Source organism: Cardiocondyla obscurior, linkage group LG03 (assembly GCF_019399895.1).
Source record: "Cardiocondyla obscurior isolate alpha-2009 linkage group LG03, Cobs3.1, whole genome shotgun sequence".
Classification (NCBI taxonomy): Eukaryota; Metazoa; Arthropoda; class Insecta; order Hymenoptera; family Formicidae; genus Cardiocondyla; species Cardiocondyla obscurior.
The window spans coordinates 793,201-817,377 of NC_091866.1; the positions used below are offsets into that span (position 1 = coordinate 793,201).

Below are 24,177 nucleotides of genomic sequence, written 5' to 3' on the forward strand. Positions count from 1 at the left end.
ACATTCAAATTTCAACCAACGAATCGATCTACCATTTTGTATCTCGTTGCCAGTTAGCGAAGTTATTCGCGAGCACCTGCAATTCCGCGTATAAATGATACGTTCTTTTGGAAATTATTAAGTCTTTTTAGTCACGCGTTGTTATTTTTTTTTTTTTTTTTTTTTTTTTTCCGGAGAACAGTGGTGTGTATTACGGATCAAACCTTTGTCTATCAAAACGGCAAAACGTATAATAATACATAACCCACCTGACATCCAAAACGTTAAAAATAAAAAAGAATAAAAAAATAAAAAAAAACAACAAAATGAAAAAACTTCAAGAATAAAAAATATTATATATTCTTTTTTTTTCTCTTTTTTATTTTTATTGCTCACTTTTGCAAGAAAAATAAGAGCTAAAGAAATAGAGAAAAGGCAAAAATGATGAAAAATAATACTTTTAACAAATATAGAATCCATTAATTTTCTTTTAGAAGAGGTTTTACTGCTAGACTTAGCGATCGGTCTTGTTGAAAAAGACAATCGTCTTTTCGACAATTTTAAGAGTGCTATTTTATTCTCAAAGTCGTTATCTCATTCAGGATCGCGATCGAGCGAGACATTTATGAATCTGGAGACTCACGGGGATATTAATCTCCGTGGAAAATGGCGTAATCAAAGGACGGAATAAAATTCTTGGGGTTCGCCGATTCGTCCCTATCTGCGAGGGTAACGTACCGCGAAAGGCCTTTCAGATTATTACACCTTAGCGCGCGCGCAGGTCGAAGGGTGAAACGAGAGTCGCGGTTTGCAACAAGGGGTCAGCTCGCTCGTATGCGCAGCTTCCTCTAAGATACCGTGTATTATCATGCCGCTGCTCTTTATGTACTCCGCATCCTGTACCGGAAATGCGCTCGTACGGCTACGGATACAGGGCGTTCGTATGTACGTAACTCACACGCACGGGCATGTATCTCACGCTTCCTAATACGCTAGACAGCACCGAGGTTTCTAATTTACTAGCAAAACTTGATTTTCGGCTGAAACAATATTACTCTCTTACTTTGGACAAGTAACGGCAACGAATTTTCCAAGACAAAAGCCGTCTAAAATTTCATCGCCGCAACGACAAATTCTAAGCAATTTATTTTAAAAAGTATTCATATTCACGCTATAATAATTCTGCAGTTATTATCTATTATCTATTAACGTTTCACCAACGATAAAAATGAATAACTGCGGCTTGGCTCGAGTATACATACATATATGCATTAAGGCTTAGGAATAAAAATAATCTTATAAACAGGAAGCGAGAATAGTCTTCGTAGCTTTTTTACTCGATTCTATAATCACTCGTGCTCTGCGAGAAAAATATAGTTACTTTCGAATCTAGCCACAATTTTATGATATTTCTAACAATAAATATGATTGACTCGATTACATGTATAATCGACTCAATCACGTTTGTCGTAAAAAAAAAATATAAAAAAATTATAATTGAGCACAAAAGTAACGATATCTTCCTCTCGCTGTTAATGGTATTTAACATAAACTTTTATACTGCGCGTTAAATATAATTTTAACGAGTATACGAAACGATTTAATCCTGTCGCTGTATACATATATTATTACGCGAAATCAATTTACAATTCATACATGTATTTTATACATTAATTGCAAAAAAGAATAATATTTTTAAGTTGAGCGTAAACCGTAAAGTGTAAAAAAAAAAAAAGATGATAATCTTTTTAAGAAAATTTACTCGTCTTATTTTGCAGTTTATTGACTTCGTATAAGAATAGAAGCGAGCTAAAGTTCGAAAATGTACGATTCTATCCCGGCGGCTGTCTGGGAGCGTTACCTTCGGTTAATCCAGCAAACGAAACGACTGGTCAAGGTAGTACATTAAGAATCCTTATGCTCGATTTCACGCGTAACGAATGAAATCGGGGTGGATAAACCAAGGGAGTGAGAACAGAATTTATTCTCACAAGAATTTATTTGTTGTTAGCGGCGCTGTGCATTAATCACCAAGTTTCACAACCGAATAAAGTAAACATAATAGATAAAAATATCGAAAGAAAAAAAAAAAAAGGGTTTATCGCCATATATGAACAGACTTGTATAATTTAAATAAACTTAAATAAATTAAATTAAATTCAATCAAGTTATATGTCTTTATGGCAATGTATAATAATTATTATGTTCCCCGATATTTGGAGTAAATTCCAAAAATAAAATATATTAATTAAAAATGCAAACTGACTATCGCATTTATAATTAATATATTTTATTTTCCGGATAAAGAGCTCTACACTTTTAAATATTATATATGTATACTATAACGTGAATCATCAAAAAGTAGAGCTTTCCATTTATAAAATATTGTAAAAGACAAAGTCATGGAGCGAATATTCGCTTCACTGGATCGCCGCTGTAAGCGTTGTACATTAGATCGACTTGTAATAAGTTGTAACCCCATTCTCAACACGAAAAATCGCTTTGCTCTGGCAGAATCAAGTTGCGGCGGTTCACGGCGCACGGAGGGAGGGTCGGGGGAAAAAAAAAAAAAGGAAAGGCGACATTTTTACCACCCCGACATATAAAATGGCTCACGATCAATTGCACCCGACGATATTGAGAGAGCAAAGGAGGAATGCGATATATACGAGTAGCGCGGGGTGAAAGCGAGGAACAGCGATGCTCATCGAACCTTAAAATACGCCCTTATCATATCGTCCCGTCCCGTATTAATGCCTCATCCCCTAACCGTTGTTTCCCTGTTTTCCCCTTGTCTTCGACTTGCAGTCTCGTCCGCCCACGAATCTTTCACGCGGCGGTTCTACATGCAGAAACGAGACAAAAGAATGCAATTCCAACGCCAGCGGTCGTACCATCCCGCGATTTTCCTCTTTTCGCGAAACGTACAGTGCCAAGAGCCGAGTGCTGTTCCTGAAATATTTCCAGCGCCACTGGAGGTAGGGGTTGTAAAATGGTTGACGGTGGTGGTGGCGCGCATGCTGGATCTCGGGAGTTGGGTGAAGGGAGAAAGAGAGAGAGAGAAAAAGAGAAAGAGAGAGAGAAGGAAGGGGGGAGAGAGAGAGAGAGAGATGAAGAACGGAAGCCCCAGAGAACTCTAACAAATTGTCATTTGCAGTGCAATACTCGTTCCGTCCGCACAATAATCCAGTGCGACGCTGGCTGGCTGGCGTCGTGGGCGTCGGGAGAAAATCCTTATACAGAGCGGAAAATGCTGGGGCCCCAACTAAATTAGACGGCCGTGAGATTCGGTTTCAGCAAAAGTCAAGCGTGCGTCCCCGCGGGAATGAACATCTTCGGCTTGCATCTTGTTAAAAGATAATTTTAAATCAACGATCGCGCTGTTGTATTTCTCTTCCGTTCGAGCTCGCCGCCCGAGCTGGCGGTTTAAATTCTTAATTAATAACGCCGCCGCGGTTTGTACAAATTAACGCATTCCTTTAACACATTTAATTAGTTAATTAAACTCTTCGACCGTCAAACCAAACAATAAACTCTATCCCCGTTCGCCAGCGTCCCTTCCACTTCGCAATAGTTCTTTCGATTCTTTGGAATGCTCGTAGGAAGGAAGTCGGGCTTGAAATCTTTTTGAGACCGAATGATTGCGCTCGAAAGGAATCCAATAAACGCACTCTATTGTTGCCGGGAACCGCGGCTAATTGCGAAGTTGGACTTAAGGCGAAGTAATATTTTTAAGAGCGAAGAATCCTCGATAAAATATCGACGCGTCTCTATCGGAATTTCTCTTTGGTTTATAACAATTAGATTCATCCTTTTTATACACAAATTGCTATTCTTTTTACAGATAAAGCATCTAACATCAGCGAGGTAGGTCATTAATTTAACGATAGAACATTAAAACGCAAAATCATGTAATGTGCTGCTAAAAGAATAATTTAAAAAAAAAGTAAAAATAAAATAAAATTAGTTAAAAGTTACAACGGCAAACTAGTTTTACTTTTTAATCCAATGATTTTCATATACAGAATGTTGAATAAAAAACAAAATCAAATTAGACGAATAACGAAAATACATATATAGTTTGTTTATAAAAAAGAAAGCGTTATATGACGTGTGCAGCAATTGCGTTTCAAATTAATTATTTAACAAATTTATTTCAATAAATAATTTTAACTAGACGATTATCCTTATTTTTACGCATTTGCAATCTATTTTTCGTAATAGAAAAAGATACTTATTTTTCTCATTAAAATAAAAATACATTTATTAAAATAATATTTTTAATATAGAATTTTAACGAAATAACCACGCTTTTTTTTTCTTACGATATTTTTTTATCGCTATAAGAGGATTATCTTCTTCAAAAATTAAAATATTATTTTTATAGGTATGTAATATTATACATTAAAATACTCATTTTCGTAAATAATTATAAGAGAAATGGTCGCTACGTTTTTACCGTCAGCTTCATGCCAACATTTTTTGGCACGGTAAGAAAATTCTGACTAGCAAGAAAATTGAGAGAATTCAATTACAAAACCGAAATGATAACTTGTCGGACATATTGGATCGCGTCTGACCCGTTTCTGCCATTTGCGAACTATGGCAAGTATGTCCGGCACCCAAGGGTTAATGCAGAGGTCAAGCGGGAAGAAAAAGGGGCCGTAAATTGTATTAACCGACATTGTGTGCATTCCGAAATACTCGGGGTCCAAAATTATTCGTTACGCTCTGATCGAGAAGGCATTAATTACCAGCGTATTTTGTTGCCGCATAAAGATCGGAGGTGATACGTTGAAAATTACACATCCAATAACGGGGAATTGCAACAGAAGAATGAACAAACGGGTCTCTCTGGAATATTAAAAACTTCTGTGTACCGCGGAACATTAATTTTTAGATTTGATATTGATAACCCGTGTATTTTGATATTAAAACTTTCGTATAGAAAAGTCAATTCAATATTCAATTCATCAGCGTTTGTCATTAACAGTTAATGAGGCGGAAACTTTTAATTGTCAATCATCAACAATTTCACCTCGTATCATTTTGCGGCGCGATATGTCTGGGCTTTGACGTTGGCATTTGTACCATTAATGAAAATCAATTTCGCGCGAAACCCCGCGAACATTACTGCATCATAAAATAATACTCGCTGTAATTCTAGATAAATCCCAATTCCATTTCCGAGCAGTACTTATCCCTTTCCGCGCTATGCTCTAAAATTAATCTTCTCTAATAAAGAAATGGAGGTAACTTGGAATTTTATCTTCGGAAACGCGCGGTAAGCCCCTCGCAATTCGCGCCGTTCTATTACTTCGCATATCATATTAAAAAAAAAAAAAGAAAAAAAGAAAAAAAAAATGTCACGTTTTGATGTTCAATGGTGTGAGCTAGCTGATATCCCCGCGCAATGTTGACGTTAGAAATTTATTTAAAATCTTTCTAAGATCAAAATATTGCATCGATAACTTTTTATTTTTTAAGCCACTCTGTTGAAAGTTTTTGCTAATTGCAAAAGAAAAAGAGGAGGAAAAAAAGAGAGAGAAAAAAAAAAGAAAAAGGGGGAAGGGAAAAACAGTCTTGAAAATCGATCGAATTTCAGTAGACCGCGAAACGGATGCCATAGTGGCTGCAACAAGGAGATACGAAAGATCAAAGGAAGTAGAACGCGAATGCACCTGCAATCACTTGACAAGACTCTCTTTTGTGCGACGCATCTTCGAAGAGGGAAGACTCTTTTGTGGATGCGGGTAAGTCGTATTTAACGATATTTCCACCATTGCGACACGCTTAGAAAATTCTCAAACGAATATAGTATATGGGAACTACAAAATAGATATTTTATTCGTTTATCAATAAATCCTGCTGATAAATAAAAATTTTTTCTAATTATTTGGCTACATAGTTACATAATTACACGATTGATGACATCGCATTACTCCGCTTCGTTCAGAGACAAGCAACTCGAGTTTATGACGTTCCTTTATGAAATGTTAAGCAATCTCGCGCGCGGGCTCGAATACGCTTATGCAGAAAATTAGTGGTACTAAAAAGCTGCGACGTCGAATGAAGATTCCATTACAACTCACGAAAGAGAGAGAGAGAGAGAGATAGAAGGGGAGGTAGAGGGAGATAGCCGTTGGTGAATATGTATGCTACACGAAATAATTTCCTCTCAGAATAGCCGGAAGTGCGCACCTGCGGAAAGGAAAAAAGCTCTCTCAACGCGACGCGGCATACCGCCGAGAGGAATTCGATAAACGTGGCGTATTGTTATTACAAATGTTGGCTAATTATAATTGAGAGAACACATACGATCCGCGAATTGAAATCTTTATGATCGATCGGAATGCGCGCGCGACGACAGCGAGCTTTAACGGTGATATGCGCGACGCAATGGTCGTTTTGCAGTAAAACTGCAACGCGAAATAATTGATCGGCGCCGCCGTCGCCGCCGCCGTGCATTCGCGGTAATTAAAAACATTTTATTTGCATTCTAAATGTTACTTTCGTTTTATTTCGCGAACCGCACGACGTAGCAGCGGATGGCGGCGCCAAACTTTCCGCCGCTTATGTACGATTCGCGTAACCATTCAATTTTTTCCCCGCTGCAAAAGCGAAAAAGCCAACGCTTTAAAGACTCTAGAGGCATTTTCAAAATTCTGAAATCCTCTTGACTATTTTTTAATAAAAATTATTACGCTTGTGAATTATTCAGCTCTGTAATTACACGTGCATCGTGAATTTTATCCATTTCGCAAAATGTTAGATATTATGTCTCACATGTTGCAACCTCTTCTATAGAGAAATAAAAAAAAAAAAATTAAAAAATTAAACTTTTGAACGTATTAATTTTTATTCGTACATAAAAATGGGCTAATAAAAATGCACATGCGGCATTAGCCGTGGACTAATGTTGCCCAAAGTTGCGTCGCGTTAATACCATTTTATTTGACAATTGCTACGCGGAGAAACTCATTAACCTGTTCAATGATTACTCGCGAATACATCAGTTGGACAAATTAGAGAATTTATAGTCACGCGAGATTTATCATGAGATATTACGAAGATCGAACCACCATAATTAGTTGCCACGCGACACCATTAATAAACTATGTAATGCGATCAAGCCAATTTATGCGTGTACTTTCGGATTACAATAGTATTAGGATTATTGGTGAGGTTATATTTTCTATAGTGATCCCGTGCATCAACGAGTAAGGTCGTTGATTTTCCTCTCGCGGAGAAATGAGCAAATGTTTCTTTTAAAAAGACTCTACCTGTATGCGTTTTAATAAAAATTACAAACGAGTTTTCGTAGACTAGAAGCTGTGCAGTTGTAAAAATACTTATCACAGTATCAGCAATTCCTATACAAGCTGGAACAAAAATTTTTTTTTAATGCCTCGTTGCTTTGCAAATAAAATTTTACTGAAATGTTTCATTTCTTTTACTGAGATATAGATAATATTTATCGAACGAAGAAGGATAATTTACGGCTGTTTTACTACGAATTAAAAATCAGACCACGTAATCGAAGTGTCGTTGAGTAACATGTTAGTTGGATCGATCGGAAATGTCTTTCTGTCAGGCACTGCTTGGCAAGTAGTCAAGGGAAACGGTTTATGGGTTATAAAACTACGTCTTGTATAAACTGTAAATCGTGATCGGTCGTTTCGCTTTTGTGATGTACAGTCAACGACATTAACCGCTCAAATAATACGTATAATAAGTTGAAACTAGGCGCACAGAAGTCATATTCTCGTTTACGCCGCAAGTTTATCGTATAATTTATCTCGTATCACTATTTTATTTTATTTTTTATTTTTTTATATTTTTTTTGATATCACAATACGATCTTCCCAAATTTTACACGCCGTTCAGTAAAAATTTTCTATTACTTTTATATAACTTGTGTAAATATTTGAAAACAAATTTTTTAGAATCTCAAAACTTCAAGTAAAACTCGTATTATTAAATATTACAAGAACATATACTTTTAGAAATTGAAAGCTGTAAATAACATAATAATTTTTTCCAAGATTTAAAGAAAGGAATTTTAAACAATTGTATTTGGCAAAAAATTCGTATGTGAAAATAATTTGGATACGGGATTGTTAGAAAACAAAGTTACAAAATTTCAGCTTTATCCATGTATATTGATCTTACGTGAAAGCGTAACTAGAAATAAAGATTAGCCATATGAACCGCAACAATGCACGTCTGGGAAAAGTAATCCACTAATTTCGTTCTCTTTGAAATTTAACGCAACACACTCGATGCGCGTACTCGGTACGGCTAGCGAACGGCAAAAAGCTCGTTCTGTCGCGAAAGCTTCCGCGCGTAAACAAACGTTAGCCACATCGAGTTGATGCTCCTATCCCAACTTTCCTCTCCGCTCTTTTCACCGACGCGCTGGCACCCCCGTATACTTCGATTTTCTCGCGACTTTTCATCGCTCTCAACGGTCTCATCGGCACGAATCAACGAACCGTGTACCAACACGATTTTACTTATGTTACGTCGTGCAAATCAAGTCGTTCGCGAATGATTGATATCCGCGTGTAATCGCTGTCTTTGACGGGCGCATCAAATATCTTGTTATTCCAACGATTCGATTTTCTCTTCTTTCGGTGGGAAACGATCTCGACTTTTCCCTGAATTTTATGAACTTCGCATATGTTGTAAATCAACTCGAAATAAAAGGAAAGGTAAAAAAAAAAAAAAAAAAAAAAAAAATGATTGATTACTACTAATAAAACGTATCAAGCCAGAAAGTGGAATAAAAATGCTTACAAAAATTTTTATCACTAGAATAATACGAAAGTACCTTATAATTATATATATTTTAACGATTTTTTACATTATAAAACTTTTATTCGGAAAATTTAACTTTAAAATAGCATTCTCTCGCTAAATCTGCAAATGAGCATACATAAAATGTGTCTGTTATACTTTTCCCATTTATTCTGTAATATGTTTAAAGCTTATAAAAAGATTCAAGAAAATAATTTTTCTTACTCCCCTTTTTTTATTATTTCCTTTTCACGTCTTCATTCAAACCATTGCATAGTGTTTTAATCACAAAAATTAATAAATTTTGTTAACGACTGGATAAGCTTACAATATACTTTGCGTATATTAAAAATTGTTAACGCAACAATAATTTACGTCAAACAGCGTATTCGTAAAATACAGAAATCTACATTTGCATAAACTTATGCACTACTAGTAAATATGTTATGGAGTGTACAATGCCAAATTGCGCGGCTGCCAAACAAGCAAAGTCGCATTCAAACAACGAGTTTTTGTTGACGTGAAACGCGACATGTATTTTACTTCCGTAAGCTGACCTACTAATCTAAGAATTAATTAAATCTGCCGGCAAGAATTCATTTCATGTCTGTAATTCTTCGTGTACATTGCTCGTATAATTCACCTCGTACACAACTATTTGGCAAAGACATGAAAATATACGAAACGCTGCAGAATTTTAGAACTATCGTCTCGGTTCGTTATTATTCAAATGTTACCTGCATACGTGGTTACCGTAAAAGCGAAATCTTAAATACTATTTTATAAATCCTGAAGAAATAAAGCTTCATAAGTATTTCACTTTAATTAGATTAAATACCCTTTTTTTGGCACAATAGTTTTTTATTTTAGAATTTTAATTCTTGGATCGACGTTATTAGTAATACGAATTAATGGTGTAAAATTTAAGTTTAAAATCTTCGAAAATGTCTATCTGCCCCGATAAGTTTAGGACTTCGAATTTCTAAAAATCTTAAAATTTTATCTTTCAATACATTGTTCGTTTATCATTCATTGGGAATCCTTTACTCAAATCCTATTCGAGATAATCCGTTCATACTACTGCCGGACTACTCTTCCGGTTCATGAAATATGTATTAAAAGTGCCGTGATGCTGGTATACAAATTAACTCAGCTGCCTCAATTTAAAAAGAAAAACGCGGGGACGACGTATCTCATTTGGTTGACGCGTCCTCGCATTCCCCACGGAAACGCCTCGCTCGAAAACTTTCCCGAAGAATCCGACGTAGCGACGTCTAATGCATCTTGACGCGCGTTTCACGAGGAAAATGCGGAAAAACTGCGCGAGCACTGAATGTCGACAAATTCAACCTTCAGCCGGCGAGATCGTGACAAAAAGTCAGATTGGCAAATAACAATGTCCTTATCGAGATTACATAAGTCAATTTTTCAACATTCTTTTGTAACAATTTTTTTTTTCAAATTCTGAGTTATTCGTATTGAAATATTAAAAAATTCAAAAATATCTTGCAATTTAATAAAATATAAATAAAAAAATTTTAAGTTTTGAAGTAAATAATTTTTAAGTAACAGACTTTGAATAATTATTTTATATTATTTCGATTATTTGACTTGAAATATTTAAATTGATTTTTATAGTTTTAAATAGTGTTATGTTTATGGCAATGCTTTCAAATTTCGTCTGCTAAACAGTCTTTCATCAACCTTGTTTTATAAATGTGCGTGAACTTTTGTCTTGTAACGAAAAGATTACCATCGAAAACTAAATCACTTTGCTATCAACGTATCTGGCAGTCAAGTAATTTACAGACGAAAATGCTCCGAACATAAGGTAAAATGCGTGCGTAACAAAAGAGAAAACTTTGATGAAACGCGAAAAAAAACTTTGTGCAGTTTTAGAAACGTATGAATAAATCATTTGAAAGTCGCGATGAGAACTGTAGCCTGATACTTCGCGACATTTTTACGAAAACGAGAAACAAAGTGTTGCTATACCAATTAATAAAATTTATTAATTTTGATGACTTTTATATTAATGATAAATATGTAAAGTTGACCAAACGTTTAATTTTAGATTTAAGAGTTCGCATAAAAGTCACATTTTTTAATCATTTAACAAAGCACGAACTTTCCCAAGTTTTTCATTTCATTAATCCATTAAAAAAAAAAAAAAAAAAAAAAAAAAGAGCAAGCTGAATAATTATTTTAATCGTAGCGGCAAGATTTTCGTTATAGATTCAAGTTATATTGGCCAGCAACATTTTGTTCTCTACTTTGCAATTTTAAACAATTATCGAAATGTTCGAATCCAAGTGGTTCGTTTAATTAGCTGTTGGAATAAACTCTCACGACGTCCTCTTACTTTACGCATCAAGTGGCCGTAATTACTTTCGTTTCGCACTCAACAACAAATAAAACATATTTGCCGTCGTTTAACAGTACAGAAAATACGAATAAAATTACTTAACTACACCCCAGTTTTCGTGCAAGTTATTTTTGTTGTTGTTCTTGTTGCTATTTTTGTTGTTGTTGTTAGGACTACCGTTGCAAGTCTGTAATAGAGATTCCTGATCGGACGGTAAATATTTAAACGCGAAACGATCTGACTGCGTCCAAGTCGTTTGCTGACGCTGCAATCACGTTGAGCTTTAAATGCGAGGTCGTCTGAGAAATTAACTTGTGGTGATTTAGATCGATCCAACTATTAGAACAGCGCCAACTCTTTAAACTGTTAATTTTATTACCGATAAAAATTACTCTGATTTTCTAACATATTCGCAACAGTCCACATCGACTTTCAAGCAACAATCGAAATTAAATAATAAACTTTTTTGTTTTCTTCCATTAAAGGGACAATCTATCTGTATCATAAATCTAATCAATCTATCCATAATAATCCCTATTTCGACAGTGATTTATTAGCGGGAAATACGGGTCTACGTCTCGAGGAGTGACGATGTAATTTCGTCAGAGGAAGAGAAAGAGATGGAACAGAGCAGTCCGTCGCGCATTTTCTTTTCGCATGCAGCATGGTGCCCGGCCTTGATGGTTCACGAAATAACGGCGACATGGCGATCTCGTTAAAGCCGCGGTGTGTAAAATGGGTTAAAAACCCCTCATTTTCACGCCCGAGGGACGAAATTACGCGGCCGGAATACCCGGTGGCTTTTGTCACTGGGTGATTCAATTGCCACGTTACCAACAAAAGTATACGTCGCTTTGTCCACGTATACACAAAGCGACGTTACTCCCACGAAAATTGAAATAATGTCCGACTCGCAAAGAGCCGAGGCGCGTGCCTTCTTACTCATCCATGTAAAAAAAAAAGTAGAAATTATTATGAAAAATGTACGCAAATACTTCTTAATAATCCCCTTCAGACCCTCGCTTTAAGTACATTTCTAAGTTTCATTTCGTTTCAATTTCTACGTGGACGTGAACAAAGTGGGACCCATTAACGACAAAGAAAAAAAAAAAAAAAAAAAACAACGAGAGAAAAAAAAAGCTTTTGCTAGGCGCGTTACATAATTTAAGCATTCTAAATCTATAAGATACAATTTTTTAATGAGACCGATATTAATGTTTACGTTTAAATATTCCTCGTTCAATAAAAATTTTTTATTAAGGATTCTCGTTAAAAAAAATAATCTAAGAATATTTTTCAAATTTTCCTACTACAAAATTCAACCTAAACTCTTCGATTTACGTAATTTTCTCTATTAAATACATAGAACTTACGTTTCATTTATTTATCGTAAAAACATAAAAGAAAAAAAACGTGCGTTTTATAAACAAAAAAACTTACGTATTTTTTATCCGTTTGCAAATATTTAAATCGCGAGTTTAACGCTATCAAGAGAATAGTACAAGTGTTGGAAACGATAGATAGATTAAGTTCTATAATACTGTTTTCGAACTGCACGTAACAACCAGTGGAGTAATAATTCTCCATCAGTACTATCTATTAGCAAGACTGATAGATTTACTCAATACACACGATACACAGTGAGACTCGATTGTGTTAAAACGATCACGTATTCAACGATCGATATTTACCCCTTTAAAGTACGAGGTGTACTAAACTTGTATCCTCGAAACTCCATCTCGCGATGTGCGCGAGTTACGTAATGATACAGCGATAGCGATAGATTTTTTACGTAATCCGCGTGCGCATTTACCGCGGGTTTCTTTTTTATATGTGTATAAATACGATAGAGCCAATATTTATAGTTTATTTTATTTGAATTTTAATTCGTCTTTTAATTTCAATCATTTTAATTGTACTAATCGGAGAGACGTATAAGCATCTTAAGACGTTATTTAAAATAATATTGAAATAAGAATGAACTAGCATCGGGTTAGAAATATAAAGATCATGATTACGGTTATATTTAGTAAATGCTACAGCATTTAATAAGCCTCGCGAAGTGTTGATCGATAAAAAAAAAGATCGAAATTGACGATATTCTTCGTTATTTAACTGCTCGGATAACCATATCGCACAGCCGTACCACAAATTCAATCTCGCGTCTGGCATCACTGTGATGTAACAACCGATCATATTTATATTACGCATACGTATTGGAAAAAGTGTGCGACCCCTGAGCGTAGAATTTTCGTATATTTTCCAAACTGTGCGTTAAGGTTTTACCAGAAATTGTGTAATATATAGTATCGAAGACGGGGTCAAGTAAATATTCTTCGATTCGTGCGCAAACAGGTACAAATTATTTAAACCAGTGTAGAAATAAGCTAATATGTAAAGCGGGTTGATATATTCATAAGCGAGAGAATGTTTTTGGAATAAGAGGCGATTGGTGAGCGGCCTGAAAGGTTTTTGATTTTGCCGGCGCGAAGCGCGCCGAGACGAGAGAACGCAGTTGTAGAGTTACAATTGAGCAAGCAGCATGACCATTGAGGTTAATAAAAGTGGTAGATATTTTACATTACTAGCCTAGAGAAAATTTATCCTTACACTAGCACTTACCGATTTCCTGATTGGTTATCCTAGCGTGGCAGCTGCTACAAGCGCAGAGTAGAAGCGTGAGAAGCGACGCGAGGGATCCAAGGGGGGTGGCCATCTCATCTCGAAGCATCTCGACGCCCCGACGTCACGTCACGTCACGTCACGTCGCGTCGCGTCAACTCGTGTCAGCGACACACTTGCCCCGCTCTTCACTTCCTTTTTACGGCACCCGTCGTCTTCTGCCCCCTTATCGTCGTCGTCGGCGGCGAAAAACGCGAACCAGGGACCCAGGCACTCTCGGAAGCACTTTTCGCGACTCAAATTCTCATCGTCGAACTCTTCCTCCACAAATTCCTCTCATTCGCCCGCGGATTTTTCCTCGTCAAACCTTCGAACACAAACATCAATACATTGAAATCGTCAATAAATCACGAGAGCCGCGCTTACACGACCGCGAACTTTTCTCTTTCTTTATTTCTTATTTCGGCACTGCCTGCCGCACGTGCTTGCCATCTTCGCGAAGAGAATTGCGATGGCAAATACGCAGTGTCATTAAAAATTTTTATTTTAAAACCAAATAAAATAATATGCTCGTATAACGTAATAGGTTGGCGAGCGCAATGTTAAAAAGTAGTAAATTACATGAGTCTTTAACATTTGTTCAAAAACATCAATAAAGTAATTCGTTCTCATCATACTTCTCTTTTCTATTCACGTTAAACGAGCAAATACTATTAAAGAAAGTCAACAAATCGTTAACCGGAAGATAGTTCAGATTTTGGATAATTCAGGCTGTACAATTTAACTTTAAGCATATTTTAACCCGGAATTAGATTGATCCCGAGACAAAACATTTTACTCCGGTACAAGACAAATCATTAATTTCCAAGTACAATAATAATAAAATAATGGTAAAACAGTAATTAAAAAGAAATAACATATTAATTTTCATATATCTTTCAACAATGTCGAAATAAATATAAGTTTTATGAAATTAAATTCTTTTTGGTTTCGCAAACACAGCGAAATTTTACTGAAATAATGCTCATTTGCAAAAGACAATTAACATATCATTAACCGTTCGGTAAGTAATTAACGTTAGACTAAAACTTATTAACTGAGACGTCATTTGCTTCTTAATTTGGAATTTGCTTGCAAGCGGCGTAACGCTTGACACCGCGATTTCGGAAAATTGCGGCTCTAGCAAATGTAACGTTCGAGCTCACGTTACCCATTTCGCGTAACGCCCTTACGGCTCGCCCTCTCGAATTCTATTCTGCTGATTTTCCTTTCTCACCTGTAGCGAAACGCACGCAATTCCAATGGCAGTTACTCCTGCCGCTCAAACTCTCTCGATAGCTGACAGTGGTACATTCAGCGTAATCACGCTACTGTTTCCTTCTCCCCATCCGTTTTTGCAGAAAAAAAAATTTTTACGCATCCGGAGAAAGCGTTACGCCGTTTTGGCGAAATATTTTATATATTTTTTTTTCTTTTTCCCCGCGTCCCAGAGGAACGGAAGAGAGAGCCCTTGGAGAGCGAGCGAGACAACGGGGTGAGAAAATATTTCATCCGGCGATGCAATTGCTTCCGGCGTGGATAATTCGGCCGACAAAAATTCAAAAGCAGAGGACAAAAAAAAAATATGCGCGTGCTTGTACCCGCCCGTGATGTTACCAGCGTGGTTCTTGTCCGAGTTTTTGATGCACGCTCGACAGGCCTATCGATTGTGACACGGCAGAATGATACAGCGCACCGGCGCTTAAATATCGCGATTGTCGTTTAATCGAGTTATGTGCCCCAGTTATTATTTTATTTGCCGATCGGCCGCGCAACAAGTTTATTTCCGGATACTTGCCGTAGCTGCCTCTGTTATCGCCTCTTGTTATACCCTCGTTGACTCGTGCGTTCGTATCGCAATATATCACGTCATCGAATCCATTAATTTCGATATAAGAATAGACACTTTTTTTCTTACATGTTTTTTATTTTTTTATTTTTTTTTTTTTTTAGAATAAGTATCGAGGTAACGTATCTCCAGCGCAAAACGTAGGTACACACTTTTCATTGTTTGTTTTTTCTCGAAAGGAAAATAAGGTTTCTTGTTCGAAATAACAAGAGACATTTTCATAGGAAAAAAAAAAGTTAATTTGAATAAAGACGGTCCTCTCGTACACTATTTCTGGTTTCAAAGATATTACGAACAGCGCTAGAAGACAAAACCTTAAGGAAATCCTAAAGCCTGTATTACCACTATTCTGTTCAAAGAAATATCTTTTTCTTTTTCTTCACAGAACTAAAAATCATTTTAAACGTTTAAAGTATATTTAAAAAAAGTGCGCTACAGTCATTTTAAAATCCAAAATGTAAAAAAATTTTTAAGATTGTGCTTGCGAGAAAACATTCGCTCATGAGAATAAATCCTTAGCGTATTGCACTTCGGATTAAATTAAAACATAACACTGGATGGTTCAAAATATGATTAAAAATGTCATAAAAAAGAATATTTCTTTAAACTGACGTAATATGTCTATGATGCACGTGCAATATCGATAAAGATGGTAAAGATGACGAGAATGCGCTTATGACATATCTTCGATCCTATAATGCTAATTTTTTTTTTTTTTTTTTTCCTGACCGAACTAATACCGTGCGAGTTTGTCATCTACTTTAAGATCCCCTTAACGCATTGAAACTTCCAAGTCTCCACGGCACTCATAAAGGGCTATCTTAGAAAGTAATGGAAGTTTTTCAATACCAATTGAAACGAATTATCAAGGGACACATTTTGCAACGCGGTTTACCGTTGCCTACAGCGCAGTTACTTGGAAAATTACAAATACTTAAGAAAAAAAATGTAAAATCGCACATATAAAACCAAGACCGTTTTAAAATTAACACATTTTTGCAAATATACCCGTTAAAATTGCAATTAAACATTTACGGCTGTTATAGGTGTACCAATTATGTTACATTAACGAGTTAACGAATATAGAAAAAAAAAATTTTTAAGAGCCGAGAAAATAATATAGAAAATACTACGTTTCCTAACAAATAACAATTAACGGATTTTTACTTTAATTGTTTTATATTTTACCATGCAAACAACTAATTAAAAATTGAAAAATTATATTGAAAAAACGTTGCATAATTTGATTGCAATATTTTTCACGTGTAATATTATCGAATCGTTTAAAATAAACGTCGAGCTACCATTGAAAAATCCGCACAAAACGAAAAGTAACATTTAATGGCAATCATAAGCATGCGATGCTATTGAAAATACCGTGGTACAATTAGGAAGGAAAAAATTACAAATCAAACGACTTAATTCGATACCGCTCGATAAACAACTGCGCCTTTAATTACTTTTCGCGGGTGAGACTTGGAGAAATATAAATAATTAATTTCTCCCGTCGTTTCTCTCTATCCGTTCGAATATCTAACGAGGCAAAAAATGGCATCAATTTGCAAAATAGATGAGTAAACAAACGAACGAGTGAAAGAAGCGTGTATCGAAGAATGTGCATCGACCGAGAAATTGCAATATAAAATTGTAAAATTGCAAGCGGGCAGTATATCGGGCCGTTTAATTCGAGACTAATTAACGGTTCAATCACGTCCCACGCGCAGATATCGCGTGGGACCTGGTAAATTACGATTCATTATTCCACATCGTACATAGTCTATATAAAAGAAGTGCCCGGACAGTTCCATTCGGGAGTTAAACCGCTAAATGAAAATTTGTGCACTAATTCCAGAATATCCGAACATTTCCACTGCTAGGAGAGACGATGGGTCAAAATAGAATTCTATTTCACCTTCAATATAGTGCGAGATTCCAATATCGCAGTTAGTCAATTGTTTAAAAAAAAAAAAATTAATTTTCTAACGGTACGTTACTTTAACAAAAACTACTTTCGAATTTTTAATCTCACTCATATATGAATGTATAATATAGTTAGATACAAAAAATTATATATAGAAATTTATATGTAAATTAATCTTAGTTGAAAGTTATTAAAAATATAGTAAGTAAAATAGTTATAAAAATACTTATTGTAATTTTGTGCATAGAGCTTTCTTTAAAAAATATGTTTTATACAAAACCATAATAAATCTTTATAAAAATTGTAATTGACTAACAATAAGACGTTATTTTGTATGAGAGTAAACTCAGTCTAATAAAATTAATTTTAAGAAATTAAAAAATTAAAATCACAAAAAATATTCTTTTAAATAAGTTACTGTTAAAAAAAAAATCCGTTTATTCTTTGCTATGCGCAGCATGTCTTTATATCTGATACTTTTAAAATAGTAATTAACGAAACATAAAAATCTAATAAAATAAAAAATTCAACTGACAATATTTCGCTAAAAAATTGAAGATATTTGAATATAAACGGAAAAACTGATAAAAATGTAGTGCAGTTAAACAAAAATATAGATTTATACTGATATCTCAACCGCAAATGGAAACATTCCATGTCATAATAATAGGATATCGTTCTATTATTATAACATGAAATGTTTCGAGTTCCATCTTCCTCAATTTTTATTTTTACCGGCCACTTTTATAACGTGCAATCGTTATACATATTTTCTGCATACATTTCTTTAAATTTCAGATTAAAACTGAGTTATCTTAATTCAATGTACTAACACATCAAACGCCGTCAGGCCGAAATCTTTTCGACGGTAAATTTTATGAAATTATCGATTCGTCGAAGTTACGGCATGAATTAGCCGTATTGCGATGCATAATGCAGGGATTCTTAGGACAGATCGCGGTCAAAATCTCTCAATGAAACAGCATAATATCAGGAATGTAATAGCCTACCCAGTCATCAGAGATTTCCATGTAAATGCATCGACACACCTACCAGCGGAATTATTCGGTGGTCACCCGCCTGAAGGTTCGAGGGTCGGAGTCGTATCTTCCCTACTATGATCTCTACGCTTATCAACGTACCGGATTGACAATGGGTGAATTTGATGACCGCAAGAATATCGTTTCGTTGCGTACGCGATGTAATCTTGCGCGCGAGATATTATCATTACGATTTCCGTTCCATATTGGATCTAGCTATGTTTATCCTTTTCTCATTAATAATCGAATTAATATTAAGTCAGTTTCCTGAAAATTTAATGCAGATTCGATATCTAAGTGCGGTATTAAAAGCAAGATGTGTCGATATAAATTAGAGAGTAAATTTTACAAAATTGATGCTACGAATATTCCTGACAAATAACTGCGTTCAGCAAAAATCGGCAAAAGTGTTAATTTGGCAACTGTTGGATTGATTCTGCGTTTCTAGATTCAATCAAGATTAAGAGCTTACAACAGTCGCAAACGTAACTTTTATGCTAAAAGTAAAAGCGGTCGCTATAATCTCATATAAGCAAAAATATTAATTTCAAACTTTAAACATGTAACGTAATTTCTTTTCTGCGGACAACGGTGAAGAAATTAATTATCTAACAGTTGATGACTTTGTGATTAAGGTTTTATCGGGGGCAATCCGTCGAAAAACTATCCGAGACCGTCGCAAAGTCGTACGAGGGCACGAGAAATGAATCATAACAAATCAGACTACGTTACTGGACCTACTCCGACTTCTCGCCGAAGATTAGAAAGAAAAACATTCGACTCGCGAATGTTTTTGTCCGGCCGTAACGTTTCAAAACATTTCCAGAGCAAAAACACGCACCCTAGCCGCTCAAGGCTAGCCACTTCAACGACGCAAATATACGTATGATTTTTTTCTTTTCTTAAATAATTCTTGATTTTACTATAAAATTAATACTGTAAATGTGAAATAATTGTAAAAGTAATTGTCACCGTAACGCTATCTCGCGTGTGCCAATACACGTAAAAAGTTGCAATTTATATCTATCGTGCACAAGTTTTATATACATATAATAACGATTTTTAAAATGTCATCAGCAATGGCGATTTTAAAGCATAAATAAACTAGACGTTTTCGAAATCTGGCTTCTGCGAATGAGAGCGAAAGCGTTCGCTTTATTTTATCCATAATCCAATATGCAGAATAAATTTATATTTAATTGAATTAAATTTAATTCATTCCATTTAATCGAATCGATCATCAACGTAGATAGACCATTTGCTATTTTAATAAAATGGCTTCTTTAAATGTTCGATAGAAATTTATCGGCCTTGCCGAAATTAAAAAGTTGAACATTATAAATATCCAAGTGCCTACAAATTTATACATTACGACAGATCTACGTATATTTTTTTTTTACAGCACAAAAATTGTAATATAATTAATAACAAAAAGTAATTATTACTCGTTGAACGTGTCACGAGTAACTTTTAACGATTTTATTCAATCAAATTAAATTAAATAAAGCCAAAATTATATTAAATCCATCTTTCAAATTTGCACAAAAAAAAAAATTGTATAAATAGTTAAAAAGACGTTATATTTCAGTTGAATAATATTATATTCCGATGAATCATATTAAACATCAAGCGTGCCGATTGATATATCGGGAAATGAATTAGATTTAAAAATAATACGACAAAAAAAAAAAGGGAACGGATCAGCGGTTTCATTCAAGATCTTCGTATCCCGAGCAGGTATAATTTCTAAACGTGACGTGCCAGCTTTTTTTTTACAGGCGATCCTTTCATCTTTCCGATCACAAAGGTATAAATTGTTTTCGTGGCCGGCAACATGCGCCTTTTTCGAGAAAATTGCCAGTCAACGAGTGACAAGCACCCAATTTAAGTCCCGTGTAATGTGCCTGTGAAACCGTTCCTCCCCCGCATTATCGCGTATCCGATTGATCGTTACATCGCATGTGAAGCGCCGTCGCTCCCGAATGGAAGCCCTTACTCGAGGTGAGATTCCTGCGCCGATTTACTATGGAAATTTCAACAAAGATTAAAAACTTTTTTCGCAGACAAGTGCGAGCGAACCGTTGCGAAGTCGCGCGCCCGGTGGACCGCTCCTTGCACGCGACGCCGTGATGGACGAGACGCATATTTATTCTCAAAATCGCGTATGATTTATGATACACGCGGAAGAGTGCCGGCGGGCGTCGAGAAACAACGTGGCACGATCAAAATTAATTCGTGCCTTTCACACGTCGCGGAAATCTTTAAGATGCGCGCGACGCCGCGGCCTCACCTCGTACGCGTAATGATCTAAGTACGTATACATTGTGTAACGACATAATACGCTTTTATTACCGCTCGTAAATATTTTAGTGACTGAGAACTCTGTACACAGCGGGATATAGGAAAGGCGGGCTTGATATTTCCGTACCCGGCAACGCAATATTTCCAATACTCCGTATTCATCGTATTCGGAGCGATACGGTCTGCTTTAAGACTGTAAATAACGTCTCGTTATTTCCCGTATTGTCTCGTTTTAAAAGCGTCCCGGAGAGAGTCTAATTGCATCCGATAATGTTATTACGCCTGTATATTCGCGACGTTCACGTGTCTTCCATTAATCCCGAATAAACGTTCGTCGAATGTGCGCCGTTGAGTTACGTATTTCCGTCCGAAAATTATGTTTTTTGGACGACCGCCGTCCTGATCGCGCGTAAGCTTTGATCAGCGTGGCTCATTGTTGTCGGTATAATTAAAAACTTTTAAATTGGCTCATCGCGAGGCCGTCACGAAAATTCAGGGAAAGGTTGCGAGACGAAGAGTAGTGTTAATGAGCGTGGCAAAGCCGAACGTGGTCCTCTGCGAGAAATGGAGCGCGATTTTTAATTTGGAAGACCACAATTAAAAATTACGGACGTTCGTCGTCAGTCTGGGATTTTTTTTTGTTTTTGTTAGGGTTTTTTTTTTCCAAATAAACGCGAAGTCTTGAATGAAAATGGAGAATTTTAATGACAAATTAATGGAATGAAAAAAAAAAGTACGGTGTGTGAGAAACGCAACGTTTCGAAAATCATAAAATATACATGTGTGCCCGCGTTGTCCATACAGACATGCATATTTTAATATAATATATGCGTAATTAGTAATATCATAATAATATTTTAAACATGTATAGTGATATTTCGGCACACGCATTGCATTTTTATAACGAGAATATTGTATTAGTTTTTGTTTTAATGAGACTGCTCGCCGAATATTTCATTTCAACTTATAGAACTGCAGAAATTCAATAAAATTCCAAACGGCAAAATTGACAAAAAAAGGTAACATAAAGTCGCGTCCAAAAAATGTAATTTCCAAATTAAATGCGATCAGAATGCGCGAGGCTTCGAATCGCTTCTAAGTACGAGATGTTCCCGAATGCGGAATAGTCTCCCGTAATATGCGATTCGGCTAAATAGCCAGTAATTTAACATTGACCGTATAACCTCTCGCTTGCTCGCGCGAGAGCCAATAATCGTCCCATATTGATCATTTGGCCGAATATATATCGTCCATACGCAACGCAAATTATCTTTGGTCAACGTTCTTCGACCGATTATGTTTTACGATCATTATTTAGCGCGTTTATATGTACAACGAACATGGAAAAAAAAGAGAAAAGGTGCGATGGACGTACCTTGTAAGAGATCCTTGGAGATAATAATCACGGCGCACGACATTCCCTTCGAATGCGATCGCTCGTCACTGCAGTCCGTTTCACGCCCGAAGGTTCGATTACCGTCGCCGTGAACGGTGCCTCGCAACTTCTCGCAGGACCATCGCTCCGGTATTAATCCTCTCGTTCACGTACACACACGCAGCCACGCACACACTCGCGTAAGAAGAGACGACGACGAGAAACGACGCGAGAAAGAAACCGCACTCTTCTGCAACTTGTTGCGGAGTGCGCAATATCGGCACCTCGATCCGTCGATCCGGGAAGACGTCGCGTTTACGCGGCAGCGCGGCTGAGATCTGTACGATCTGCGGGAGTTCGAAAGAAAGTGCCGCGGTCACTCCGGGCCGCCGCGGCGATCCGACATTAGATAAGTCTCCTAATTGCAAAATCAGAAACGACGAAGATCCGACCCCTCGTGCGTCCACGCCGGCGTCACGCGTTAATTACGCAGGCAACTTTAGAGCGAAAACTGGGCGCGCGACCGGTAGCAGCGGAGGGTGACTTTTCGCTCACGGCCGAGCGTAGGAGGGATAAATACGCGGCGACTGCACAACGAGCACTGAGCGAAGTGAGCGACGAGTGGGGCATGGGGCGCGCGCCGGTCGCTCGACCGAGCGCCTCCGACGAGTACCGAGATTCACCGAGCCGGTTGCAGAGTGTGCGGAGTGTGCCCCGCGCGCGCGACCAGGTAAACGGCTTCCGTGCCTCGCGCGATCTTCCTTTTTTCATTAACGCGCCGATGACCGTGACGACGCGCGAGCTCGTGTTTCCGTTTCACGAATGGCGAAATTTACAACGATGATAAATACACCCGGGCGCGAGCTGCCCCGAGAAGCCGGAAGCGAGATCGCACCATACTCCAACGCCTCGGGGAAGCTCTACACGGTGGGGACACGGGAGCCTCCAACCTCCGTAACGGAGGCTCCGTCTTTCGTCGTCTTCTAAGCTCACCGACGTGCATACGTACCTACATACGTCGCACGTTTAATGTTGCGTAAGTTATTCGATATTTGCCGGGTAATGTCGCGTAACTCGTTCGATATTGCGACAGTGATATTTCTCACCGTCTCACGTCTTTTACAGGACCGGCCCGCTTTCGCGATGATCAACACTCATCCGCCGTTACTTCGTGCTACAATTATCGATCTTCGATCGCGTCGATCCTTCTCACAATGCCACCCGGCGTATATGTACTGCACACTTTGCGCTCGGTGCACAACGTTACTTATTATTTCGTCCAAGGATCCAAGGTCGCCGGCGAGGTTGTCGTATTTCCACAAAGGGTTAACTTACAAATCGACAAATGGCCAGAAGTTGTTGCATAGGTACGTACATACATACTCTATGCTACAATAATATACAGTTCTCGTCTCATCATTGTATTATTTGCATAAAAATTACAACGTATATCTTACGCAGGTCGCAGCTGTATCACTTTCCCTTTGCTGACGAGAAACCGAGCGAATCTGCGTGGCGAAACTTTGCAGCGACCCATCGAAACGGTAAGTCATTAGAAGTTTTGATCGATAATTAATACTTGCGTAATGACCTAAGAAAGTTCGAAGATTTTCGAAAAATTTCAATCCGCGTTGACAATATCGAAATCTTATCTTTGCAGCATATTAAGTGGCAATTTCCCTAGCCACATTTTTTTTTTTTAATATTGCAAAGTAAAAAGTTTTTTTCGAGACTGTAATGATTTCTCGTTTGATTGGCAAACGTTTTGATTTATTTTTCACGCGTAGGATGATATATTCTTGAAAAACGTTTACATAATAGACGTAATATCAACCGTATCGAGTTTTCTTGATTCTAAACAATTTTAAAACCCACGAAAGAATGCAA

The 24,177-nt window shown here is 36.8% G+C and overlaps 1 protein-coding gene across 3 annotated transcripts in view; it reads right to left on the reverse strand.

Moving 5' to 3' along the window:
- The window catches only part of LOC139113847 (protein turtle homolog B), a 220,635-nt gene extending 197,755 nt beyond the window's left edge, over positions 1–22,880 (reverse strand). For all 3 annotated transcript variants that reach the window (XM_070675274.1, XM_070675273.1, XM_070675272.1), the window contains exons 1-2: positions 22,291–22,880; positions 13,766–14,132 (exon numbers count right to left, since the gene is read on the reverse strand). In XM_070675274.1, coding sequence (XP_070531375.1) covers positions 13,766–13,874 — 109 coding nt within the window. In that variant the 5' untranslated portion in view covers positions 13,875–14,132; positions 22,291–22,880. The remainder of the gene's footprint in view (positions 1–13,765; positions 14,133–22,290) is intronic.
- Positions 22,881–24,177: the final 1,297 nt, after the last annotated feature.